General features: G+C 36.5%; 1 protein-coding gene across 2 annotated transcripts in view; it reads left to right on the plus strand.

The window, feature by feature from the left end:
• The window catches only part of PAPD4 (poly(A) RNA polymerase D4, non-canonical), a 49948-nt gene extending 40662 nt beyond the window's left edge, over nt 1-9286 (plus strand). For both annotated transcript variants that reach the window (XM_009272457.1, XM_009272459.1), the window contains exons 12-14: nt 1812-1903; nt 6179-6258; nt 8117-9286. In XM_009272457.1, the coding sequence (XP_009270732.1) occupies nt 1812-1903; nt 6179-6258; nt 8117-8191 (247 nt within the window). In that variant the 3' untranslated portion in view covers nt 8192-9286. The remainder of the gene's footprint in view (nt 1-1811; nt 1904-6178; nt 6259-8116) is intronic.
• The last annotated feature ends 3914 nt before the right edge of the window (nt 9287-13200 follow it).

Genomic DNA, 13200 nt, shown 5'->3' on the forward strand with positions numbered 1-13200 from the left:
CCCGGTTGGCCTGGATCTCTCTGATTTTTAAATAAGCTTTTAGAAAAAGCAAAAGAGTTGAACTGTCAGCTTCTTCCGCTCATGACCAATGTTCTGGAGCTCCAGTTTAAGCATCTTTGATGCTCCAGTCACATGCTTTTTCTCTTTTGTCTTTTCTTGTGTTTGGTTTTTTTTTTGAGCAATTCATCTGAATTTCTTGTTAAGCTTGTATTGATGGTAGTTTATTAAAAAGACATGATAGGAAAGTATTTGGTGCTTCACAGTATCTCTAATTCTTGCAAAAGTAGTCTACTGTGGGAATTAAGGAGAGGGAGAGTGATGGGTTAGACTGAAAGCTTTAGTTTTTATTGAATGCTAGAAATGATCAACACCTGTACTAATTTTCTAAAGAAAATATCAAGAGAAACCTAAATGTACACAGCAGTGGGTAAGTAATCTGAGATATCCTAAACTATGCCTTATATGCTGTGTCCTGCACCTTTTCGAAATAGGCCCTATTCGTATTCTTAAATAGAAGAATAATGTACGTGTTCCATGGAAGTACAGTTATTCAAACAGCTCACTTTCATAAGTGGTTTTAATCATGAGTTGTATCCAAGAGAATTTGTAGAATTACAAGCACGGATTTTTAGCTGGTGTAAATTGTCTTATCACCGCTGACTTAATGGAGTTATGACAGCTGATCTGTGGCCTAGGGAGCACAGAGTTCCTCCAAATTTAACTGATGAATTATAGACTGTATTTTGATTTACAGTTGATATTTACAGATTTACTGCAGGTGGTTGATGCACCCAGCCAAGCTCCGCTCTGCATTATGTCAAAAGATTGATTCAGTCAGGAGATCACGTCAGGTGTACATAACACCAGTACAGCTAGCAGCACCTTACCCAGCTATTTCTAAGCTCCCATTTAGTCAGGGCATATGGTGACACATTGTTGGTGATCCAGGCGTTTCGCTGATATGGTAGTTCCCTGGTTTAGTTAAGAGCAGCTGAAAACTGGATGGGTAGGTAAGAACATAAAACTGCAAGTGGTTGCTTTTGGCTTCCATTATGTTTGGCATATTGTGCCAAGCATCATAAAGATCATAAAGATGCTTGGCACATTGTAAATATTGCCCTGTAAACTTTCTCAGTGTGATCGTTTCCTATGGTTTTGTTGTTGTAAAATTGTGTGCAGGAAGCAGTAGAATATCTTCAAACACGTATTTGAGTTGTTGCTCTGTTGCTACTCTTGTAGGAGATCTAAAATTCAGCATATACAAAGTGTTAGTGCTTTCTGATAATAGGTTCCTTGCACCAGGAATGCTGGCCTGTAAGCAAGCTATCTTTATATATCTTTATACTGTCAAATTTTTTTTTAATGGAATGCAGTATGTGACTTCATCTGCACTTAAACTCCTTACGTTCCTTTTCTCCCCACAGAAAATTCTGGAAGATAGATTTGAGGCTATAATTTCTTTTGAACTTAGAATAAATGTAGGTGTCCATATTCAGGTTGACATTGTTTTTTGAAAAAATTATTGTGTCATGAATATGTGTTACTCACGAGTACCTGTGATCTGTTTTGCAAATGTTTTCGTAAATAAACTTCTGTTTGTGGAAAATTTTTCTTGTTTCCTACGCATCATTCCTTACTCTTATATGGTGAGTTATGAAGATTAGACTGTTACACTAAATTACTCATTATTATAAAGTACTGTGTTATCCAGGCTTATGACATAGCAATTTGACAATTTTTTAATGTAAACTGATATTATTAATTTAGAATAATGAGTTAAAAGTTCTGCAAATTGTTTTCCTTTTCCCTAGTTGGAGCCATCAAATGATTTCAGTTCGTGAGGCCAAAGCTATTCCAAGACCTGATGGTATTGAATGGAGAAACAAATTTATTTGTGTAGAAGGTAAAATGTAAAGCTGCATTATCATTTTTAACTGTTAAGACACTAAATACATAAATCTGTCAATTAGACTTTTCCTTAGTTGTGTTTTAATAATGCACACATATAATATATTTATGTAGAAATTGAAGTTTAACCAACGTAAATAGTTTTGGAAACAGTCCTGCCAAAAACATTTGAGAAGGAAGCTTTAAGTTCTATAGTGTTTAAAAATAGTTCTCCTGACCTTTTCTTCAAGAGCACTCATTGCCCTGTTACTTTTGGATCAGGGATTAGGACTTTGACAAGGAACGGCCTTTATGACAGTAGCGTGTGTTTTCCTGCTCTGCAAAAGTAGTTGTCAGTTTTGCCAAGATTGAGCTGCTGAAAAAACATAGTGGGCACATATTCAGATTCCTCTCTAAGAATATTCTTTGTTCTAGAAATGCTCTGATGTCCCAAGTCCTAGCAGTAACTATATTATGCGTATGTCCATACCCTTGTGGCTACTATTTTTGGCTGGCTTGTGAATGTACAGTTTCTGCAGAGTCTGTATGATGCCCTCCAGAACTGGAGGGTAAACCCAGGCTCCCTTTTGAGGTTGCAGGTCTCAGCTGCCTTAGTGCAGGCTGAACTGGGCAGTAGCACTATACAGGGAACCTGCTTCATGTGCTTTTGATGCATTTCAACTGCTGTGGGGAATCTACATGGAGAAAGTGAACAGTTAGTATGTGTAGGAGATGAAGCTTGGACCAGGGAAAGAGAAGATAGTAGACCAAGAGAAGGAGTGAGACGTTAAGAGAATGAAAAGAAAAGCAGGGAAGGGACTGAGAGGTGCTGTGTAACTGGAAACGGTTAACACAAAGAGATAAGAACGGGGAGTGAGAATCAGAATGCAGCAGGTGAAGGGGAATGGGTTGGACAAGGGACCGTGGATAAGGAACCAAGGTGGAACGGGAGCAGAATTAGAAGTAGGTGGTTTAGGACACTGGGGTGAAGAGGGAAGGTGTGAAATGGGAGAGGTGGCCTGGGCCCCGGCTGTAAATAAATGGAAGCTAATAGGATCAGGTTATCAAGGCTTGAAGTTTTAGGATAAAAGAGGAATAGAACTTGGACAGGAGCCAAATGGTATGGAAAGAGTTGTTACAGACTGGGAGAATTTTGCTGGGGGAGGAGGGGGATAAGGCAGAAGTCCTGTGGCTGGACAGACATTGCTCAGGATTGCTGGGGGTGGGAGTGCACCCATGCGTGTGTGCCCGTAGTTTACTGCATTTGTGCTGCTCTGTGCAGAGAATAATTACCTACTGGTGAAGTTAGTTATTCTCTGTCCCAGAGCTCACCAGCTTGGCTGTAATCATATGGACGGCAGTGTGAAGCCACATGATGGGATTCCTGTTCTTTATTTGACTTTTTGGGGAAAAAAATCAACTACCAGTCATAGGGAAAAAAATACACTGAAAGATGACTGCACGCTTGACTCTGCAGTCTCAGAGTTGAGAAATGTGAGAATTAAGAGTATCTGCACAGCTGAAATGATTCGGGATAGCGCAATGCAGGCATTGCCAAGGCTCTGGTCCGAATGTGGGAGGTGGGAATGCTGGGCAGCTGTGTCTGCTGCTGTCACATGATGCTGATCCGCTGTGTTGCGGGGGGGCTGTGTGTTTCAAGCTCTCAGGTTTTTTTATGACATTACAAAGTGGTTGAATAATTAGATTTTCTGTCAGATTGGAAAATAGAACATCAGCATACAAAATAGGCATTTTAGAATTTGTATTAAATGGGGTTGATTACATACGATTTTTCCTTAACAGCTGTTAAGCTGCACTAGTTTAATGAAGTATGTAGATAAACTTCTGTGTACTTTGAGAAGAAGCTTTTTAAAAGCTAGCTAAACATGTCAATGTATTCTGATTTCCAAGTCTTTGTCAGATTTTCCAGTTAGTGGACAAAAATTTCAGTAATGGTATTATTGCGTATATTTTTTATATTTTAAATATATTTGTTGATAGATTACACAAATCTGTGCCTGCAAGTTACCATAATTCTGCATGTAGCACTGTATTTAGGCTCGCTCAAAGAAAAATTGTGTTCTGTTTTAATTTTTATTGGCCTTAAGACTGATTCTCACTTGTATTTCTGCTGTTAGAGAAACAAATATAGCAGAGATGCTCATTTCAGACAGTTTAAAATCTGGCAGGCTATTACCATTATAGGGATACAGAGAACGTTGCTTTTAGCTAATGTTTGTGAACATTCCTTGTCAGAAACTCTAAATTGCTACCAGCTATTCCAGTTTCAGTTTAAATCTTGTTTATATCAAATAATATCATCACTCTCCTGTTGAAAAAGACACAGCTTGGAAAAGCTAGAAACATGGCAATTTTGTGAGACAATTAAATTGAGAGTCATTTAGGGAAACTGGATCAGAAGCTGTCTAAGCTGCACCTGATTCATGCTTGCACTTTCAAATCTTTCAGATCCACATGTTAAAAAATAATTCTAAAGATAATTCCTCAGGGCTTAGTTTGCAGCAGTTCTGAAGTTTTGTGATTTCTTGTATTTTCATTTGGAAAGATGATCCCCTTTAGCCTTTCCCTCAAGCATCAGTGTTTTTCTTTTAATATTCTCATCTCTGTGTGTGAACAAAATGACTTATGATGGACTCTCACCGTCTTGATGGTTAGAAAATGTAGTGGTGTAAATGGTAGCTGATTGCAAAATTATTCTCGCCGCACTCCAGGGAATGAGTTTGTCTTTTGACTGTCAGTAAATATGCAGGAAGAATAAAGGGAAGATGTGAGTCAGCTTTTGTGACTACCTTTTTTCGTGCTGATGGTTTCAGAAGATTGTACAGCTTTGCTCTTGTTGCTTTAAAAAATACATATCTCTTGATTCAACATAAAGTACATAAAGGTCCTGGCATTAAAGAAACGGTTAACACCATGTTTAAGACACACAAAAAAAATACTGTACTGCCTCACATGGTAAGGGATGTGGAATTCTTAGTGGCAGTAGGTCACTGTGTTAAATTATGTCACTGACTTTAGAGGACTATGTACCTTTTCTATTTGAGTGCCAGTTTTTTGTTCCAATCTAAATGTGCGATGCATTCTAAAATAAAATAAATCTGCCTGTAAACATCCACTGAAAACTTTATAGGTAGTTTGAAAAGAAACCTTTTAGAAACCTGCGAAATACAACATTTATTGCATGAAACAATTTCTTTGTGAATTTAAATAGCTTCCAGAAATAAAAACCCAATGCCATGGAGAATGTTCCAAATTTGAAGTCCCAGTCTCCATCATGGCATAAGCCCTTCTGATGTCTGTTTAATGCTTTATTTTACTATATGTCCCTATCTGAATAAAAGCAATTCATAACCAACTAAACAAAAAACCTACCTGATCTAGCAAATGCTCCTGTGGTTCTCTGGCCCTTAAAGACTTTCATACATTCTGCCAGTGTGAAATACACTGTGTTACTTAAGCAGTTCTCTAGTAAGGCAAAAAAGACTATAAAATCTGTTTAGTAGTGCATTGTAATGCATAGTCTCTGCATCATAATTTTTTAGTATCTATTGCTTTAATGTTGGCAACCCAGCAGTAGCAAGGAGTACTTTTTTTAATCCTTCAATTAAAAAAAAAAAACAACCAAACCCCCAAAAAGTTCCAAAGTATTAATTATGTTAGCAAAAAAAAAAAAAAAAGGAAAATACCACATAAATTTGTAGTCTGTTAGAAGGGGGAAGCCTCAAATTGTTAACTTATGAATAGATATTGTAGAATAGGTATGAACGGATAAAATATATTTTTACAGCAGTTGATACATCTTATATAAAAAGTTATAGTAAATATTTTACTGTACTCCTTGTATTTCACTGAGAAGCTGTTGAATGAGATGAATCTAAAGTGAACAGTTCCAAGAGGCACATGTGTATTAAGTTTCAAAACATTTTAATATGCAAAATCATATTCTGATACGTCATCACAGACTATTAAGCAGTAACAAATAATTACTGATGCATAAATTCAGGACAACTATAGTGTGCTTCAGTAGTTATAATAACCTGACTTTATTATGGATTACATACCATTAGACCATTCAGCGTTTGGGGCTTTTTTTGGATGAATGTTATGTAGAAATAAAGATTGAGGAGCAAAGTAGAATCAGCCACTCAAAACACTCTTGGGAAGCAATGATATGTTGACTCTTCTGGGTTTTGTCTGATTACTTGCTCAGTGAAGACAGCCTAGCTCTAGGGTTTTTTAACACTTCTAATGTATGTGTTTGATCTTGCAGAGCCCTTCGATGGGACAAACACTGCTAGAGCTGTACATGAAAAACAGAAGTTTGATATTATCAGAGGTGAATTTCTGAAGGTAAAAAGTACATCTCATTTAATTTTACCGGTCACTTTGGTTTTCAAGATAGTTATACAAATGCTAGTCATTGAACCTGCCCGTTCCTGATGTTTGTGTTATGAATATTTTTGTGCTTTGTACTATATAAATAATAGAAATGTATTTTTGAAAAATTCTGTGGAAAATTTATTTAACGTCTGCCATTAAGCATCAGGCTTGAGTTGAAATGGATACTTGAAATAGTAAACCCTTTGTCTTAGATTTTTCTTGTGTGTGTAAAATTCTAATGATAGTTAATAGCTTTAGAATTACAACATTATCTTCATTCATTATTTCTTCCTTCATGAATTTGACTGGTAATAAACAATGTTTTATACTTCTTACTATGCCTTTTTTAACAAGTATCGCCACCAATGGTTTTCTGCTGGTTTTTGACAAGTGAATTAAATTGCTACTTTTCTTTAGGGAGACCACACTCATAATTTTAGAACATGAGTAGTTCAAACTGGAGCTTTCACTGTTCCAGTCAGCGGAGGAGGCAAGGACACTTTGAAGCAAGCAAAGATTTAGGCCTTGGTTAAACATCCTTTTTCTAAAAATCCTTGCTACCAACTCTTTTATGCTTGTCTCCTATCATAGGCATTGCATTTGGAATTGCAGCTCAAATTCTAGTTTTCTGAGATCTCTGACTATTCATAATGTAGTTATGACTAGGGATTAGTGCACAGAACTGGCTTCCACCTTTAACCAGTTAGACTCCCCTATTACGCTGTCATTGGAGGCTCCTGTTTAGTCCAGTTAATCAAGTCCTTAAATATCTTGAGGGCTTCTCCAGTAAAAAGGAAATCAATGCCAGATACTTGTAATAAAACAAATGCTGTAAGGTGTTGCCTTAGTCAGAAAAGGATAACTTTTTTGCTTTGTAATTCTGTTCAGAAATGTCAGTTTCCTTCTATTTAACCATGCTAGCATACAAAGTACTGAACTGTTCACGTACTTTTACATAAAATATTTGATTTTGTGAATCTGCTAAAGCAATGGTTTACAAAGTACTTTGGGCTTTCTCACTGTTCTGTGAAATCAGTGAGAACTTCTCTTTTCAGAGTTTTCAATTAAAAAGTATGTTTCAAACCTGTGTGGTTTTCTGAAAAATGTAAAAGCAGTTGTTTGATGCTAGCTGTCTGGAAGCCTTATATACTAGAGTGTTACGGCCCTGAAAAAATTTCCTTTTTACTAGGAACCATAAGGAATGACAGTTGCTTAAAACTGCAAGTATTTATTAATATCTTGCACTTTTTTAAAGAAGCCTGAGGAATCTGTTTGTCTCATTGCCCTCGAGAGATTATTCTTCCTGTGGTTTTTGTTACACATTGTGGTTTAAATGAATTATGCGTAAAGACAGGAGGGTCACTGCAGTTATTTGCAGGTTCATGGCCTAACAGATGTGACAGATGTGTCCTGGATTTCACACTAGAATACAGAAAAAAATTGAAATAACCTATTTTAAAGACACAATTAAGTTCTGGAAATGTCAGAGTATAACATCTTGTATCAGGAACTTTGACATGTGTGAATTTGAGACAATTATTTTGCAGTCAGAATATCAATGTAATGCTTAAATAACGTTAACATCTTGGTCTCCACAAATCCAGTCTCTTCTTGAAAGGCTGTACGTTCCTCAATAGTTCATTGCATTTTGTGTACCTTTTGGATTTTTTCTTCCCTTAAAACAAAAAAAAAACCCCTCTCTTTTTCAAGAAGGGGAAAAATGTCAACCTTATTGTTGTGGATCTGTGAGGCTTACTGCTTACAATGGTATTTAAGTATGAATGGCAAAGATATTTAGCCTTTTAAAACCTTGTACTTTTTCCCCCAGTCTTGGCAGGTATTACGAGACAAGAAAGACCTGAACTGTATATTACCTTTAAGAACAACCATGCAGAAAAGATAACCAACTTCTTTCACTTCCTTCTTATTGGATCCTGCTGAAATAAAGAACAGTATCAAAATCAAGAGGCAGTTACCCCCTGGTTTTTTATGACATGTTTTTCTCTGTAAACTTTTGTTAAGGAAATGTTTATAAGAAAGATTGCATATTTTATTATCGACATTTGTTAATACAGCTGTTCATTCAAAGATACGTTTTCTGAAAATGCTTGCGTTGTTGACTTCTAGAAGAAAATCAAACAGCAAACCACAAGAATAAATCCATTTTAAGGAAAGTATGGGCATATACTGACTTGTTGTTTCCATAATCTGTGTAATCATTAATTTGGACACATTTAACCATGAAATAAAGACATTCAGAGCTAAACAATGTGCAAGTCTGACTATGTCCTTAAGGCATTGCATACAGTACCCACTTCTTGATGAACAGGCAGCCCGTGCTTTACATCTGCTTAATTGCAGTAAGCACTTTTGCTCAACTTGGCACTTTCCAGTTTTATTTCCCTTTTACATGGAACAACAAGCAACAATTTATGAAAATTAAGCTAGATTATGGTTGGTAGTGTTCTGGATATCAAGAACTGTAAACTGGAATTTTCAAGCAACAGTTCTACTACAAAGAAGTTGAAATAGAAAAGGACAAATCAATATACATAAATGCTTCATATTCATACAGAGTAGGTAAGGTACTTTTTAGTGCTTCCTTTTATGTATTTGAAGTAGTAGTGATGTCTGCTTTGGGAAGAAAAAACCAACAAAAACCAACAAACAAAAAACCCCAAACCACACCAAAACACCCCACAACACTACCACTGCTACAATAAGCTGGGCTTCTGTTTTGATTTTGTGTAAATATTTGTAAATTGGTCAGCTACTGTAAATTGAATTTAAATAAGTAATCTTGAAAATTTTAGCTTTTCCAAAATGAAATTGTGAAGCCTCTTTTAGACCTGCTGTAGCACAATTTATGCCTCTCATATATTTGTTATTGAAGACCAATTCATTGTTAAAACTGTACTTACCATTGATGTCAAATTCATATTTTCATTTTTTTAAGTTTAATATTTTGTATGGTGTCCAGTGGAATAAAATTTATATATGGAAGATACAGCTTATTTTTCCAGTTTATGTTATTTTGTACTGCATATTTAAAATATTTCCTATAATTAAGTAGAAAAGGAAATGCCCTGTAAAGGTGAGGCCCCTGTTGCAAATCATAAACTTCTATATGGCTATTCTGCACTGCGTTTGTTGAGTAAAAGTTTCATCTATTGCCATCTCTAACAAGATTGTGAAAACCCTTATAACTGTGTAAAATAACAAGCATTATCTCTTCTTGTGCAAACTTTTTAAAGTTCTAATTTATTTCAAGTTCTACAATTTAGAAGTTGTAGAAACTGTAAACTATTTGCCTGCTGAAAGGTTACTTACTACATACTTCATCATGATCTAGTCTATGTAAGATTTTGGCTTCTTAAAACAGCTTCCTTCTGCAATTTAAACAGTCTTTCAGTTTTAATCCGACTCTAGCAATCCACTAAAATGTTCTCTCTCCGTGTGTATGTTCCCCCTCACTGCCCTTCCTCTTTATAAGATGGTAGACTTGGTCTCAGTGAAAAATTCACTTTGACCTGCTTTATGTAAAATGGAAGCACAAGTTTTTAGTACAGGATGATGTCTGGATTCAAACATGCTCTACCAGCCCTAGATGGGTTTTGGCGAGAGGGGAGGGCTGCTCTTTTTTAAAAAAGGTGCTGTCTATCTCTTTGTGTAGAAAATGTAAAACTTTCCCAACGTTGGGTAACTGAGAAGGGACATACATGTTTAAACTTGGCAAAAATGTATTTCAAGTGAGCTGGATATAAGGCACAAAACTTCATTCACGTCTCTCTCTTAAAAGTTTGCATTGCATCACCTAAGGTGTCAACATATCTCACACCTTAAATTACTGCTTTATGTTTGAAACCACTTCTTCCTAACTGTTGTAAAATAGTTAAAAAAATTGTGGTACCTCCGTGCAACTCTGTAAAAATTGACCCACCAACTCAGTGATCTTTTTAATACAAGCCAAGATCTGTAACCACAATGGCCTGTGTCTTTTAAAAGAATCCTTTTGCAGTTTTTTTCTCACGTTTATGTACTTCTGATAAGCTACGTTTATAGTCAGAAATATTTTAAGTCTAGATGGTAGTTTTCGCCAACTGTTTGGGGAAAAGCCTGTTTGTTGCATCCTCTCTAACAATGGAAAACTCCCCATTTATTTATTGTGTTAGCTAAGCAAGGTGCAAGGTGGTGTAACTTGGTTTAGCTTATAGTGAAAGAAGCTAGTGGGTAGTCTGGCAAATGCACGGAAAGTGGCAGTGCTCTCACGTATTAAAAAATATTAATCTGAGAGGTTTGGAAAACAGATTTCACCAGGTGTATATAATATAATACCCCAGGTGTATTATATTATTCTCCTGTCAAGGCAAACAAGAGCAGCATCACTTTCCATGGAAGTGCCAGACAACTGGAACAACGGTGAGTGAACATGATATTTGTTAAATGGTGGGCTGCAACTTTCATCAGAAAACTTCAGATAAAATACCACAAAATAAGTAGTTTGGGGAGAGTGAGTAGGAGCTGAACTTTAACTAACTTTGGATTCAGTTCTGCATAGTCTGAAGTTCTTCAGAGATTTAATGACCTGGATTTTCATCTACTCTGGGCAGATATCCAGAGCGAGAAATCCACTAAAGGCTATGATAAATCTTAGTGTTAGCATGAAGTTCTCCTTTCTCCTCAGCTTCAAAACAAAAACCTTCACACACCTATTCCTTGGCGTACACCCTAGCAGGAAATTTTCCTGAGAGACCTTAGGTAAAAGGTGTTTTTCATGGTTGACCAAGGTTTTCAGCATGCGTGCAAGATGTTAGTTTCTCTGAGGCTTCTTACTGCCTTGACATAAAAATGCCTTAGTTCAGCTCTGTTTGTTATTTTAGGACTAGTTTTGACTACTCATTTTGGCATTGGGTTTGCCTGTCATTTCTCACCTGTCAGAAGTGACATATATAACGTCAGAAACTACTAGTATCTTGTCTAGGATTTTAGGAACTCTCTTTAGTCTTCTACAGTGCTTTTAATTAACAGGCTCAGAGGTGTATAGGACCACCAAACGTTAGCAAGAGCTTCCGATTCAGTAACAGCAGTGCCAGAATTGGCATAGGCTGTATACTGTGAAACTTGAAGTTTCTCTTCTAGCTCTCTTGCTCTCACTTCTCCTAAAATGTGATTGTGTAAGTGTACTCTCTGTACCTTAGGGTGTTCTGACAGTATGAGAGGTTATTTTTAAGAAATCCCTTACAAAAAATTCAATATAAACCAATTTTAAGACTCGAATTGAAGGGTGACATGCTTATTTGGGAGAAATGGGCAGCCATGATAAAAGGATGTAAGACAATTTGTAGATAACCTGAAGTTAGTGTTTGTCAATACTGTCGCAAATGCTTATTTGAAACCAATGCTTTACTTGATCTTGGGTCAGTGGACACAATTCACAGTATATTTGGTGTTAAATTTAAGTCCATCAGAGAATGTCAGTCTTGATTTAATGGACTCTGCTTGCTCTGGGTTATCTCACGTGTATTTTGTAGTGTTTGTTTTTGTTATGTTTGTCTTGTTTTCTCTAATCCTTGTGTGTTTTGATATAAATCTTTCCCTCGTTGATTTTACACAGTATGATGCTTGTAGGAAGAGCATGAAAGAATATGCTATTTTGGTCAACTTATAGGTCAAATTAAGTTGTGGGAAGTACAGAAGGGAGAGCACTAGGTCTGGAAGTAATTTGAAGAGGTTCTGCTAAAAGGGTACTCACCTTCCTCTTGCTGTGCTGAAGACCGAATCAAAACTTGTGCAATATATGTATGCTTTGTATATAAGCTTTTCTACAAGATTGTAATGCTCTTGTCTTCCGTGTGTAAAGAATGTGAAGTCCTCTACCTTAAATTTCATTGTGCTGTGTACACTGTCTCTGTGCTCATGATAAAATCTGGAGTTTAAGTTAGTATCTGTTTCAAGTACACTTCTTTGAGAAATTATGTTCTGACCTTGTAAATTGTGTACCTCAGTGAGTAGGTCAAGAAAGCAGACAAGTTTTATCTATACGTACTCTTTAGGAAATATTTTACTTCAAGTGAATCTGTCAGTAGAATTTTAATTTAGCATTGCAGAGAAAGCTTGTACTCAGAAATACCTGCTTGAGTGTTTCTGTACTTATAACACAAGGAGGAGTTCACTGATTCATTTATAACCAGCTATTTATTTGAAGAACAAAAAAAAAAAAAAAGAAAAAATGGGATTAGAGTTATACAGTGTATACAATGTTTTATACCTGAAATAACTTGGAAGTTCTTTATTTAGAGTCAGTTTTGGTGCTTCTCTCCCTCTTCTAAAAAATAATTTTAAAAAAAGTCATTACTTTGGCTAGTACAGGTTGGAAATACTTCCATTTTGTCTGTGAAAAGCACTGCATTTTATGTGAAATGCAGAATAACAAAGGGTAAACATGGCTTAACCTAAACCCTACATGGTAATGTAGTTTGCTTTAAATTAAAATTGGTTCAAGTCAACAATTCCTCAAAGAGGAAATTTGAAATGTCCTGTGGTTCAACACATCGACAAATTTGGGTGGTCAAATATATTCCCTCTGTGTTGCTAAAAACTACAGTGCTTCCAATACCTCTTACGGTACAGTATTAATTACTACAGGCGTGTCCCCTAGGCTCATCCACTTGTAATTGTATTTGACTTCTCTAGCTCAAATTTGAGGCACTCTGGGTCCCCTGGTGTGCTCAGGGCTGAAACTTGCTTTTGAACATGCTAAATGCACCTTTTTTTGGGGCCACAAGAAAACTCTCCTTCCGCTTCATCTCTGCCGTCCACCCCAAATTGGCTAGAAGTGGCTTGGGAAGGTCTGCTGGGGCCCCAGCCCCTTCCTCACTGCTGCTGCCTGGCTGCACCATCTCTGTTGTAAAA

Source organism: Aptenodytes forsteri, unplaced genomic scaffold (genome assembly GCF_000699145.1).
Source record: "Aptenodytes forsteri isolate BGI_AS27 unplaced genomic scaffold, ASM69914v1 Scaffold92, whole genome shotgun sequence".
Taxonomy (NCBI): Eukaryota; Metazoa; Chordata; class Aves; order Sphenisciformes; family Spheniscidae; genus Aptenodytes; species Aptenodytes forsteri.